Below are 10,791 nucleotides of genomic sequence, written 5' to 3'. Positions count from 1 at the left end.
AAATGGGGGCCTTACTACAAATAAGTTTGAGAACCACTGCTTTAGACAGACTAGTTTGTTTATTAGTCCAACATGTTACATTGTGTCATGAAATCAAGATCTGTAGGATACACCTGTCAGTTTATACAAAACAACCCGAAATACCTCCCCACCCTCAAAAAGAAACCAGCAAAAGCCCACTTAAGTGTAAAATCATTGGTAAATTTGCAATGCCTCAAGAAGCTCGAGACTAATAACAATTAGATCAAGGCGCCACCTGGTGGTTGAACATTGGTAAACTGTGCAGTGGCTCTGAGAGTCTATACGCTGAACTGCCACAATATCTGTATTTGTTTACGATTTCTGTAATGATACTTTAGCATTTACCTTTTGTTAAAATATTTTTCACCATTTATTATAGTACTAGTCACCCAAAATGAAAATTCTGTATTTATTTGCTCACCCTCTTGTAATTTCAAACCTGGATGAGGTTTTCTTCTGCAGAATACAAAAGAAAATATTTAGAAGTGAATGGGTACCGCTGTTGTTTGGATACCAACATTCTTCGAAATATCTTCTTTCGTGATCTGCAGAACAAAGAAAGTCATACAGATTAAAAACTACAAGCGGATAAGTAAAAAAGCGGACAGAATTTTCATTTTTGGGTGAACTATCCCTTCTTTTCATGCCAGGCATTCACAAGGTACCTGTTTAACAACTTATCACATATAAAGTAAATCTGATATATTTACAAACAACTGATGGCAAAATAGAGAGAGGTAGCATCAAATCCGATTAGGTCTTTTGTTTCCTCAGTATGTATGGTCAGAGTGTTAAGGTGGAGTCAAGGTGCCGTAGGACGGTCAGTTTTACCTGGGGGGGGGGGGCAGTAAGGATTAGGTTAAACAAGTGTGACAGTGCACATCTTTGACTACATTAGCAAAGCATTGTTATTTATGAATACCTCATGTGTTTTAAGTTTTCTTAAATACATCTGTATGTCTTCTACTGTGTATGTTAGCAGGTCATTGACAGCCTGGATCTGATCCCCCTTATGGAGTAGACATGTGGTCTCCATTTGCCCACATTCAGACACACTGGAGAGAAAGAGGATGAGATATGTTAAGAAACAAAAACAAACATGGAACCTATAAGTCATGTTGACAAATCTGTGGGAATCGTACCATGGTTTTCCTGCTTCGTCTGTAAAGCTCACGCCATTCAGATCTTCAAGACTCAACCAGATCTCCTCCTCAACAGGGGTGTGCTTCTCTCTGGAGAATAAGTCATTGAATTATTATTTAAAAATCTATTTAATGGACAGATTAACACATGATTTTGTTTTTATAAGGGCAAGGACATAATTGTATGCCTCAATGTAACCTCATACTGATAAGGTAGAAATTTGAAATGTATAATTTTTTTCTTGGTAGAAGCACCGTTTTCATTGAAGTGAAAGTAGTTTTTACAATTATTGATTCTGAGATTAAAATCCTCCTTTATCGTATTCAGCAGTACAGCTGACCAGTTACTTTATCATGAACAATGAAACAATGATAAAATTGCTTAATGACTGAGCTCATATGTGACAAATCTGAAATTTGCATCTGTCTGTTTACTAATGGATGCATTCGTTTACATATGGATCCTTACAATATGACAAACAACATCATGCAATGTTTTTAGAAAGTTATTTTTACCTCTGTGTTTCTTTCTCCTCACTGGATGTTTGCTCTGTCCTTAGGGTATCAAAAGCATTTGTCACCCAATCCCAAATACTTTCTTCAGTAGAAGCAGCACTTTCCCTTTTGAGAAAAACAAATCACAGAAGAGTCATAGCTATACAGGTTTTAATGACATAAGGGTAAATAAACAATGACAACTTTTTCATTTCCGGTGAACTAATGTGGAATAGGTTAGGTGGTGGATCAAACAAATTCAGTTGGGTTGGTGTCGGTCAATTTATCATACCTTGATGACAAATCAGGACTGCTTTCCCCCGCCGAATCATCCAGTTTCATCTAAATCCATAGAACAGTTTGTTGTTTATAATGACTCATTTGAGACGTTTGTGTATATGTGTTTTTTTAAGCGTGACAGTGCAAACCTCTAATGAAGATGGGCTGGATGGTTGTTGACATTCATTGTGTTTCATTTCAACATCTGCAGATCTCCTCTTTGGGGGCACTGGGGGTGCACGATCACCTCCGTTCTACAGTTATGGAGACACACCGTGAAACTCACAAACAATTCAGGGTAAGTTATGGCAACTTTTTCGGACTCGTGAGTATTATGAAGTCTTTTACTGCTTGCACAAAATATCAACAAGTACCTGTTCAGTGTAATGTGAGTTGTAGTAAGTAGATTTTGGGTCATTCATGTACGGTGGTAAAGGTTCTGACCTATGTCTGGTCTGCTGTGAGAATGATGTATGAGAGTCATTATGGTATGTATGCGAAAAATGTAAGTTTTATACAAGAGAACGAAATTATCCAAATTTGTTGGATCATGTAGATTTTTCTTCAAAAGCTAAATCTTCAGAATTGTTTTGTGGTTCAGGTTCCAACTTGTTTTTGTTATGCTGTGAAAAAAACATTTCTAGATAGCCTAAATTGTATATTTCTGAATAATGAATAAATTACTTATAACTTAAAGTGAAATGTTTTACCTTTTGCGCCTCGAATAGCGCTTTGTACCATCCATCTGTCTCAGCACTGAAACCATCAACATACAATTCAACTGTTAAATCAAATGTGACAATAAAATTTGATACAACCATCATTGAAAAAATTGGTCACTTTATAAACAGTCTTATCATTTCTGTTCTTTCAGTCTACTTGTTGCCAGTCGTCTTAAAAAATGTGCAGTCATAGCAAACCTGTTTTCTCCTATGAGGAAATATTCTCTATGGATCTTCTCTTTAGGATTTTCTGTCTTTATGAACAGCACAGTGTATTGAGAGCACTTGAAGCTTTTACAGATCCAGTCATAGATAGGATGCGTCGTTGGGCAAGTATTCAGAAGCATTGTGATGCTAGATAAAAATGATATATAATATTATATGCACATAAAAATGGTTTGAAATCTAAAACGTGTGTTGCATCTCCTTACGTGGAAATATCAATGGATTTTATAAATGAGTTTCTATCATCATTTCTGTAATATTTTAGTTCGTGAGCTCTGTCACTTTTCTTGGCAAGCACAAAATAGCGACGCTTCCATGATTTCTGCAGTGGATATAAAAAAACAGCTTAGATAACCGTAACCTCATGAAATCTGGTGCACATTTGTGTCGGGGAAATTTACTACCATGTTTCTTAATAAACTATTAGGAGGAGACTTGAACAGGTAGCCAGAGTACACTTCTTCTGATTCATCGTAAAATGTAGCATTTGGATCTGTTAAAGAAAAGAAACCAACCAGAATTTAGCATTGTTTACTTTATGAGTAGCCTCAATTGCACTCGTTTGGCCACATTTTTTCTTTTATGAAACAGATTGTTCTGGTTTCAGTTCTACATTGTTGACGTAGATTTCAAACATACCTGCATTTTTGCTGTACATCTTTTGATTATGATGCTGAAATAAAATAAATTTTATTGTGTTGATTGGTGGATCATTCCATAACAAACATCATACAAAGGGAAAATGACGGATGCTTGAGAATATGCAACACAAACAGCTGCAGTGCAGGTATTTTACATAAATATATATTTGCAAAGTTACAAAAACTTTGAAAATGTCACCAGACCTTTTTTTACAGCTCTATATGAAGCAGCATGTGATCCTGAATCACAACACTGATAATAACAGCAAATGTAAAAAACCTTTTCTTCAACATTTACATAACAATTACAGTTTTTCTATTTGTCTAACATGAGTATTGTTCTAAACTGAAAACTGTTTATAGTTTGTAGAATGTAAAATATATATCATTTTTGTGTTCAAATAAGTGATAAAGTTATGAAATGTACACTATAGTTAGAGTGCTAAACAATATAAATGCATTACCTTAAGTTAAAATGTGTCCTCTGTAAAGGTTTCCTGCATACCAAATGTGCTTGTCACGATGTTAGTATAGAAGTACGATTTTTTAAGCTCTGAGGGAGGTGGAGTTTCTGCTTAAAGATTCCTCCCTTTGTGGAAAACGTATAATTCTTTTTCTTGGGGGATTACCAAGTGTTTAGTTGTGGGAAATTTTGGTTTTGCCTTCCAAACATGGGGAATGTGATAACCAAGTTTCCTCTGATACAAGTGTATGGGCATTATAAGTGTTTCTGTGGCTCACACATGTCCATTATCTCTGATTCCATTGGATTCCATTAGATGTAATATAAACGATACAAACGCTATATTCAGGCTCTCTGTTATTTAGCATTATATTTATATTTCTCATAAGTATAGGTTTGTAGATTTGTCTCAGTGTGGCTATAGTTGTATTTGGCACAATGTGGTCCTTTAAAAGCTCATGAAACATATTATTCTAGTTTGAGAAAGTGGATTTATGTTTGATCTTACTCCTCACATAATCTTAAACTTTGAATTTGAATAAAACCAAAAACAGTCAGCTATACATTTACATTTAGTTATTTAGCAGACGCTTTTATCCACAGCGACTTACAAAGAGTTCGGGGAGCAATAAGCGATATGTCATAAAACAGCAATGCTAGAATATCAATTATTTTGGTTGGTGGTCTTGTTTTTCTGATGCTTGATTGCATAAAATGCCACAACATCTGTGCCCCCCTTGGATCCCTCATGGAGACCCAAGATTGAGAATCACTATTTTACATGGATTTTGGGGGTTTCCCAAGAAACTTCTTTCACTACCGCCTTTTGTTTTAACAATCTGGTTTCGGTCTAATACAGGAACACCCATTTATCATCCAGTGCAGTTTCAAAAATCACCACTAGAGAGATCTATTCACTGTAAACGTAGAACATTGAAACAATAGCTCTGAATGTGCCTGTTATACAAAAATAAAGGTCAGGTTATAGATGATGTCACTCCTCTGGTATCAGGATACTAAAAATCGTGCCAAGTCTCTGTCATCAGAAGAGTCTCTGGGCCATTGGTGAAAACAGGTCAAGCAAGACTTGACAGCTGAATCATGTACTGCTACTAAACATCAAAGTTGTATTGCTGCTTAAAACAGTTTCTATTCTGTGGTGTCCAAATTTTACTTCTGGTTCTCACAGAAAATTTGACACCCATTGACACATATTGTACTTTTATAGAGACAAAAAGTGACATGCAGAAATAGTGACAGAAAAAGTGGCACATTTTTTTCTTGTTTGTTATTGCTGCCAGCGCTTTCTGTACAATTCTTGACACCTTATTTAAGCTCATGTCACTTGTGTTTAGTAAGGATGCAAAACATGCACACAAGATTCACTATATGTCATGGTTAGTAATGATTATAATATGAGAAAAAATATTAAATCAAACAAACATGGAACACATTTTACATTTTCAAAGACCAGGAAAGCATTTGTGTTGGGTGATACAACACATTTCATGTGAACTATCAGTTCCACTTTCTCATCTTTAATAGAAAAGGGAGCTGTCTTTAAACACCACCAGCTATTGAACATTTGCTATTGGTCTGAACTCTTTAAAATATAAATCTTAACATAGTTTTTTGAAAAACATTTTTAATTAAGATTATAAGTTTGAGAACAAGTTTTGGTTTTTAACTTCAATGTAAAGAGAACTGTTTTTCCTAAATACAAACAGGAAGTAATGCAAGAAAATGTTTTTCATATAAATGCTTTTAAATATTTAGAACTTTTAACCTCAGTCAAGTTTCTTGGATGTGACGCAAATAAATCTGGAGGAACCAGTTTTCCTCTATGCGGAATGTACCTTTAAAATGTTTATGGTTTTACATTCTTTCAGAAAGTATTCCATGTTCTGCAGCACAGACACTACAATTCAACACTATACATTTTATAAAAAGATTTTACCCTTGAACCAAGTAAATACCTAAACACACATATCGACTGTTATAAAAACTGTAACAGTTTACAATATAACAATGTGCAAATAATAATATGAATAATTATAATACCAGTATAAATGCAACCTTATATGGTTTTTGGGCAACAAAACAATATACTGAATGAAAGATTTGCATACAAACATTAAAGTGTCTCAGTGTAACAAAGAAAAGTGCAGCTGTAAAGAAATCAAACGTTTTCACAGTGGATTAACCTACATATGTCCGTGTAATACTTTTAATTCCTCATTTTGTGCCTTATGCTCACATAGATATACATTATACCATCATCAGTCTCCTATAATTTTATCTTCATACTTTATATACAGTTTTTGGTTACTATAATTTAGTAACATTTAAAGATTGTCGTATCTCAATAGATACAGAAGAGTAGTGGGTGCTGTCTGATGATCTTCTGCTAATGGTCTGCTTTGTTTTTCAGACCAGGTCCACCAAAGTGCCGTTTTTACAGATCACTACAAGGAACTCTTCATTCACGTGTCGTTTTGTTTCAGGTGGTTGATAAGGATTCAGCATGGAAAGGCTGGGATCCCGGATGCTGTCGAATAGTCAGTTTAACCTGCAAATTATTAAAGAAACATTATTTTGTACTCTTAAATGATGAACCATCTTTTTACTGTAATTCTTGATTCTAAAGTACCTCATCCTTGCTAAGCCTTTTTTAGGCATGGCTATGTCTCCTCCAATGCGTCTATCAGCAGGTCATTGAATGCCAGGATCTGATCCCCCATATGGAACATATGTGAGGTCTTATTTTTCTTACATTCAGACACACTAGAGAGGAAGATGATGAGAGATGAAGAACGAGGGTGAACATAATCTATCATAAGTAGTTCCTACATTTGTATTTTCTCTGGAACACTTAGTATTTATAAAAGTTGTACCATAGTTTTCCTTGTTCCTGTCTGAAGATCAATGTTTTACTAATTTCCTCATTTTGTGTTTTACTATAGAATAAAGAAACACATATTCAAAATTCCAACAGAGGCCAAACCACAAAAACATTGCTAAACATAACTGGGTTTTTAATAAAGTTTAGAATTAAATTACAGTTTCTTTGAGGCACAAATGTCCTTAAACACTAAAATTAAGGGTGTAGATTTGATAAAACTCTTCAATTGACAACCCAAATTGGTCGATCAACTAATCTGATCTTCAGTCCCCTAACACTGTGTCTAGACCAGAAGTTGTGCGATTTAACAAAAAACATTAGAATTAGAGCGAATTAGAACCCATTTTAATTTCACATTTTTTCCGCACTATATATGGCACGTCCCTCCGGCGTAGTCGCGGTGTAAGTCTATGATGGTTACAACCCATTATGAAATGATTCAAATCACCTTTTGTTTATCTCAGTTGAAGCACAATTTCCAAAGTCCAAAAGAGAGCCCTTTGAACACCTCAGCTCTGCACTGTTTCTAAGAAAGAAACAAAGATGGTGTCAGTCCTGCTTTAAGTAAATCCACTTTCAATCATGTCTGACTTTGTATGTATGAATGCAGAGAATGAGTTTCTTGTATTTTTACAGTCTCATTGAACTGTCCTTCTTCTGGTTTTCTGCAGCATGACACAAATCCTGGCTGGACTCACCGGCTTTGGTGGCTGTAGGCCTACTAGAAAAACAAAGGTCTTTTAAAACTGCATCAAGATAACTGTGTGCAGAACAAGGGTCAACTTCCAACGAAACACAATCCTTTCAAAATTGTTTTCAAGTAAAGGTTTATCATCTTGTCAGAAGTGACATGTCTTAAGTTTCACGATGCTAAAACAATGCCAAGCATTTGTTTTAATCTTAACGACGCATTGCATTGTTCGAGTTTCCTTGAATAGCAAAACATATTATTTTACAAATAGTTGTTTTGCATTCTTTGAATAAACTAATAATTGTGTAGAGACACGAGGGACGTCATGGACATGAAAAACGTTTTCTCAAAGTCAAATTCACAAAATGCAAAGGTGTATTATAAAACCAGTACTGAACATCATATAAAACAAACACACCGATGCATCGATTAACAAAAACAGCGTCACACAACTGTAAGAAAATAGTGCAAACCAAAGGGGTCTGTGAAGTAGACTTCAAATTTACTTTGTCTGAATGCATGCGTCCTCTTCCAAGCGATTCTGTAACACCTCTTGGCTATTTAGAAAAAAAAGAGAAAATATTATGATTTGTCCTAGGAATTTGTATCATTGCATTTTACATACGACAAAAACTCTGTCTCTTACACTGATGCCATATCCATGTATTCACTGATGTCCTCCGGAGTTTCTGTATTTTCTTCTGTATCATCTTCATCGTCGTCATCACTCCAAACATCTACAGACTTTAAGAGAAAGGCTTGAGTTGAGCACGAGGATTAAACCCGTTATGATGTTAAATTTAAACCTAAATTTAAAACAGTTTGAGCTTGTGTTAAAACCTTGAATGCTGCTATTGTGTAACTGCTAGGAACATCATAATGGCTGTCTGGAATTGTAGGTGCAGACAGCCGAAAGGGGTTGGGGTCAATTACCCTCTTGAAAGAAAGACCACATCATTGAATATATTAGTCAATGTGCATTCTTGCATTGACCAAATACATTTTTTATATATTAATGGATATGCAGGGTTTGACATACCATCCCTTCATCACAAGGTGGAGACTTAGGTATAGGCTCAGATATTGCTCTTACTCTGCTATCCTGTGAGAAAAAGAACATAAGCGTCACAATATTTTGTCCATCTAATGTCGATCAAACATATATTTTTAAAACACTTTGCTGTTTGAGTGTATTGCATGATATTAGAGATTTATATGTTTTTTTTACCTTTCCTAAAGTCCTTATAACTTTCAATAACTCTTTCTCCCATTTACCCACGTCCTCACTGAAATCACAATAATACAGAAAATATGAAACTATATCTCTGACTTGGTCGAAAACACCATAATGAACTATTAGTTTTTGCCTTGCATGTTGAGTTTTATTAAACTGCAACTGCAATGAGAGTTGGTAGAGCAAATCATGGCAAACCTGTTTTCTCCAATGAGGAAATATTCTCTTGCACATTTTGACATGAAGTCTTCCACCCTCAGATACAGCACAGAATCAGACGAACACCGAAAATTTTTCTGGATCCAGTCCCACATCTGATGCTGCTTAGGGCATGTATAAATCAAACTGACCCTTTAAAATAAGAATACATTCAAATTGTATTGCTGCTTTTGTACACTGTAAAAAAATCCTTACAAAACGCTGCTGGTAGAAAATGACCAGTGTATTTTCCTTTATTTTACGGACATTTTTGTAAATGCTATTTAATACAGTGCAAAATGTAAAATACATGTAAAAGAACTGTAAAAATGAATACGGAAAAATTCCTTCATGTTAATACAGTATATTTTGCCCTATTTTTACAGACTATTAGAGTGTATTTAGGAAAGGCGTCTTGATATTTTTACATACTTGGAAAGGTCTATTTTCCTCAAAGGCTTCTCCCTCTTCTCGTTGTTTCTGTAGTATGCCAGATGGTAGGTTCTCTCATCCTTGTAAAGTACAAAGAAACGGCGCTTCCATGCTTTGCCCTAACACAAAGAAATACATTTCACATGCATTAAATGTCAAGCGTTCTAGTATATGGTTTTGGATTACACTTTCCGTTATATTCCTATTTTCTCAGTTGTAATGTAGGGGATTGACTGTAAAGATAGAGGGTGTTTCATTTTCATGCTAAAATGCCTTAGGATACGTACCCTTCCTTTAGTAATGCCAGAGAAAGCAGGGGACTTCTGAAGGTATCCACTGTACAACTCATCCATCTTTGGTGATTCATTATTTTTGTAAAATATTGCTGTTGGTGCTGCCAAAAAGTAAATAAGATCAACATTACACCTCAGACATCAATTAAAATGGTTCTGCATTACACTCTTCATTATTTTTCATAAATAACTTTCAGACTTACTTGATCTATGTTTGGTGAACATTTGGATGCTTTTGGTTTAGTCCTAAAATAGATGTGAAATGGTTGGTAAGATTTTAATCTATTTACACACGTCAGGCGTAAACATAGATTACAACAGTGATACTTATGTAAGTGATGCTTATGTAAGAATAACATTCAGTGCCAAAGAATTCAATGTAGACAAATAATAAAAGGTAACCAAAATGATAAAGGCAGACCTTTAAAAAATGTCAATAGTAATGTTATAATCTTTTTTAGAAAGCCATTTTGTTTCAGCACACACAGTTTTGAAACAGCAAAACATTAATTAATACACAACTCATGAAGCAGGAAAAATGTGAAGGAAAGTTCATAAATCTATTTGGACCACAGACTTGAAGCCTGCGTGACAACTAGCCCCAGTCTCTGCTTAATAATAATATGCTGCATGAATGCAATAATGTTGCATGCTTATGACTTTAAGTTATGCTTATTCAGTCTTTAAGAGTCATCAAATCAGAAGTCATATACTTTATCATAATTACCTTAGCAGATGTCGCACAGTGTCTTCTGTTATCCTGCACTCACAGTGTACATGTTACAATGATAGTTTAAAAGGAAGCTTGAGCGCTTTTTCTTCCAGAAAGCAATGACAGTAAGAGGAGGAGTTTCTGATTTTTACCAGCTCAGGTTAAGCTCCCTCCCTTTTTTTACACAATAGCACAATAACAGTTTCTGGAAATCAAATCACCAAACTTATTTTGATAATTGCTTAATTATGCAAATGTAGCAGAGCGAAGGGAAGGGGGGGGGCTTGAAAAGCCCAATACTCTAGTTTAAATCGACTACGCCACCCCACAATTTGGGGAAA

At 35.0% G+C, this 10,791-nt stretch overlaps 2 protein-coding genes across 2 annotated transcripts; both read right to left on the bottom strand.

Annotated features, from left to right (window-relative positions):
• Positions 1-38: 38 nt before the first annotated feature.
• On the bottom strand, positions 39-4,080 carry plekhs1.1 (pleckstrin homology domain containing S1, tandem duplicate 1). Its single transcript, XM_079475997.1, has 13 exons — positions 3,990-4,080; positions 3,524-3,557; positions 3,289-3,377; positions 3,091-3,206; positions 2,858-3,013; positions 2,648-2,693; positions 2,312-2,395; positions 2,087-2,191; positions 1,951-2,000; positions 1,680-1,784; positions 1,164-1,253; positions 944-1,076; positions 39-852 (listed from the first exon to the last, which is right to left on the bottom strand). Exons 2-13 carry the CDS (start codon positions 3,540-3,542, stop codon positions 805-807), a joined length of 1,041 nt encoding a protein of 346 aa, XP_079332123.1. The 5' UTR covers positions 3,543-3,557; positions 3,990-4,080; the 3' UTR covers positions 39-804.
• Positions 4,081-6,427: 2,347 nt separating this feature from the next.
• LOC306905414 (uncharacterized protein) lies at positions 6,428-10,571 on the bottom strand. Its single transcript, XM_079475996.1, has 15 exons — positions 10,466-10,571; positions 9,942-9,984; positions 9,733-9,839; positions 9,446-9,564; positions 9,014-9,166; positions 8,810-8,867; positions 8,621-8,683; positions 8,422-8,517; positions 8,228-8,325; positions 8,088-8,138; positions 7,525-7,611; positions 7,339-7,416; positions 6,883-6,945; positions 6,639-6,772; positions 6,428-6,557 (listed from the first exon to the last, which is right to left on the bottom strand). Exons 2-14 carry the CDS (start codon positions 9,961-9,963, stop codon positions 6,670-6,672), a joined length of 1,098 nt encoding a protein of 365 aa, XP_079332122.1. The 5' UTR covers positions 9,964-9,984; positions 10,466-10,571; the 3' UTR covers positions 6,428-6,557; positions 6,639-6,669.
• Positions 10,572-10,791: the final 220 nt, after the last annotated feature.

Source organism: Barbatula barbatula (assembly GCF_947034865.1).
Source record: "Barbatula barbatula genome assembly, chromosome: 16".
Classification (NCBI taxonomy): domain Eukaryota; kingdom Metazoa; phylum Chordata; class Actinopteri; order Cypriniformes; family Nemacheilidae; genus Barbatula; species Barbatula barbatula.
Note: the sequence above shows the minus strand (reverse complement) of the source record. Positions and strands in the feature narration are given on the sequence as shown.

Bases quoted from the DNA above. Each gene is read 5' to 3' on its own strand.
- LOC306905414 (XM_079475996.1), bottom strand. From the start codon at position 9,963: ATGTTCACCAAACATAGATCAA. The intron at 8,518-8,620 runs GTATGTCAAACC...CTTTCTTTCAAG, and splicing joins CACCTTGTGATGAAGGGATG to AGGGTAATTGACCCCAACCC. The intron at 8,139-8,227 runs GTAAGAGACAGA...TTTTCTAAATAG, and splicing joins TACATGGATATGGCATCAGT to CCAAGAGGTGTTACAGAATC.
- plekhs1.1 (XM_079475997.1), bottom strand. The intron at 3,207-3,288 runs GTAGTAAATTTC...TATCCACTGCAG, and splicing joins ATAGTTTATTAAGAAACATG to AAATCATGGAAGCGTCGCTA. The intron at 1,254-1,679 runs GTAAAAATAACT...CTTATTCTCCAG, and splicing joins GAGGAGAAAGAAACACAGAG to AGAGAAGCACACCCCTGTTG.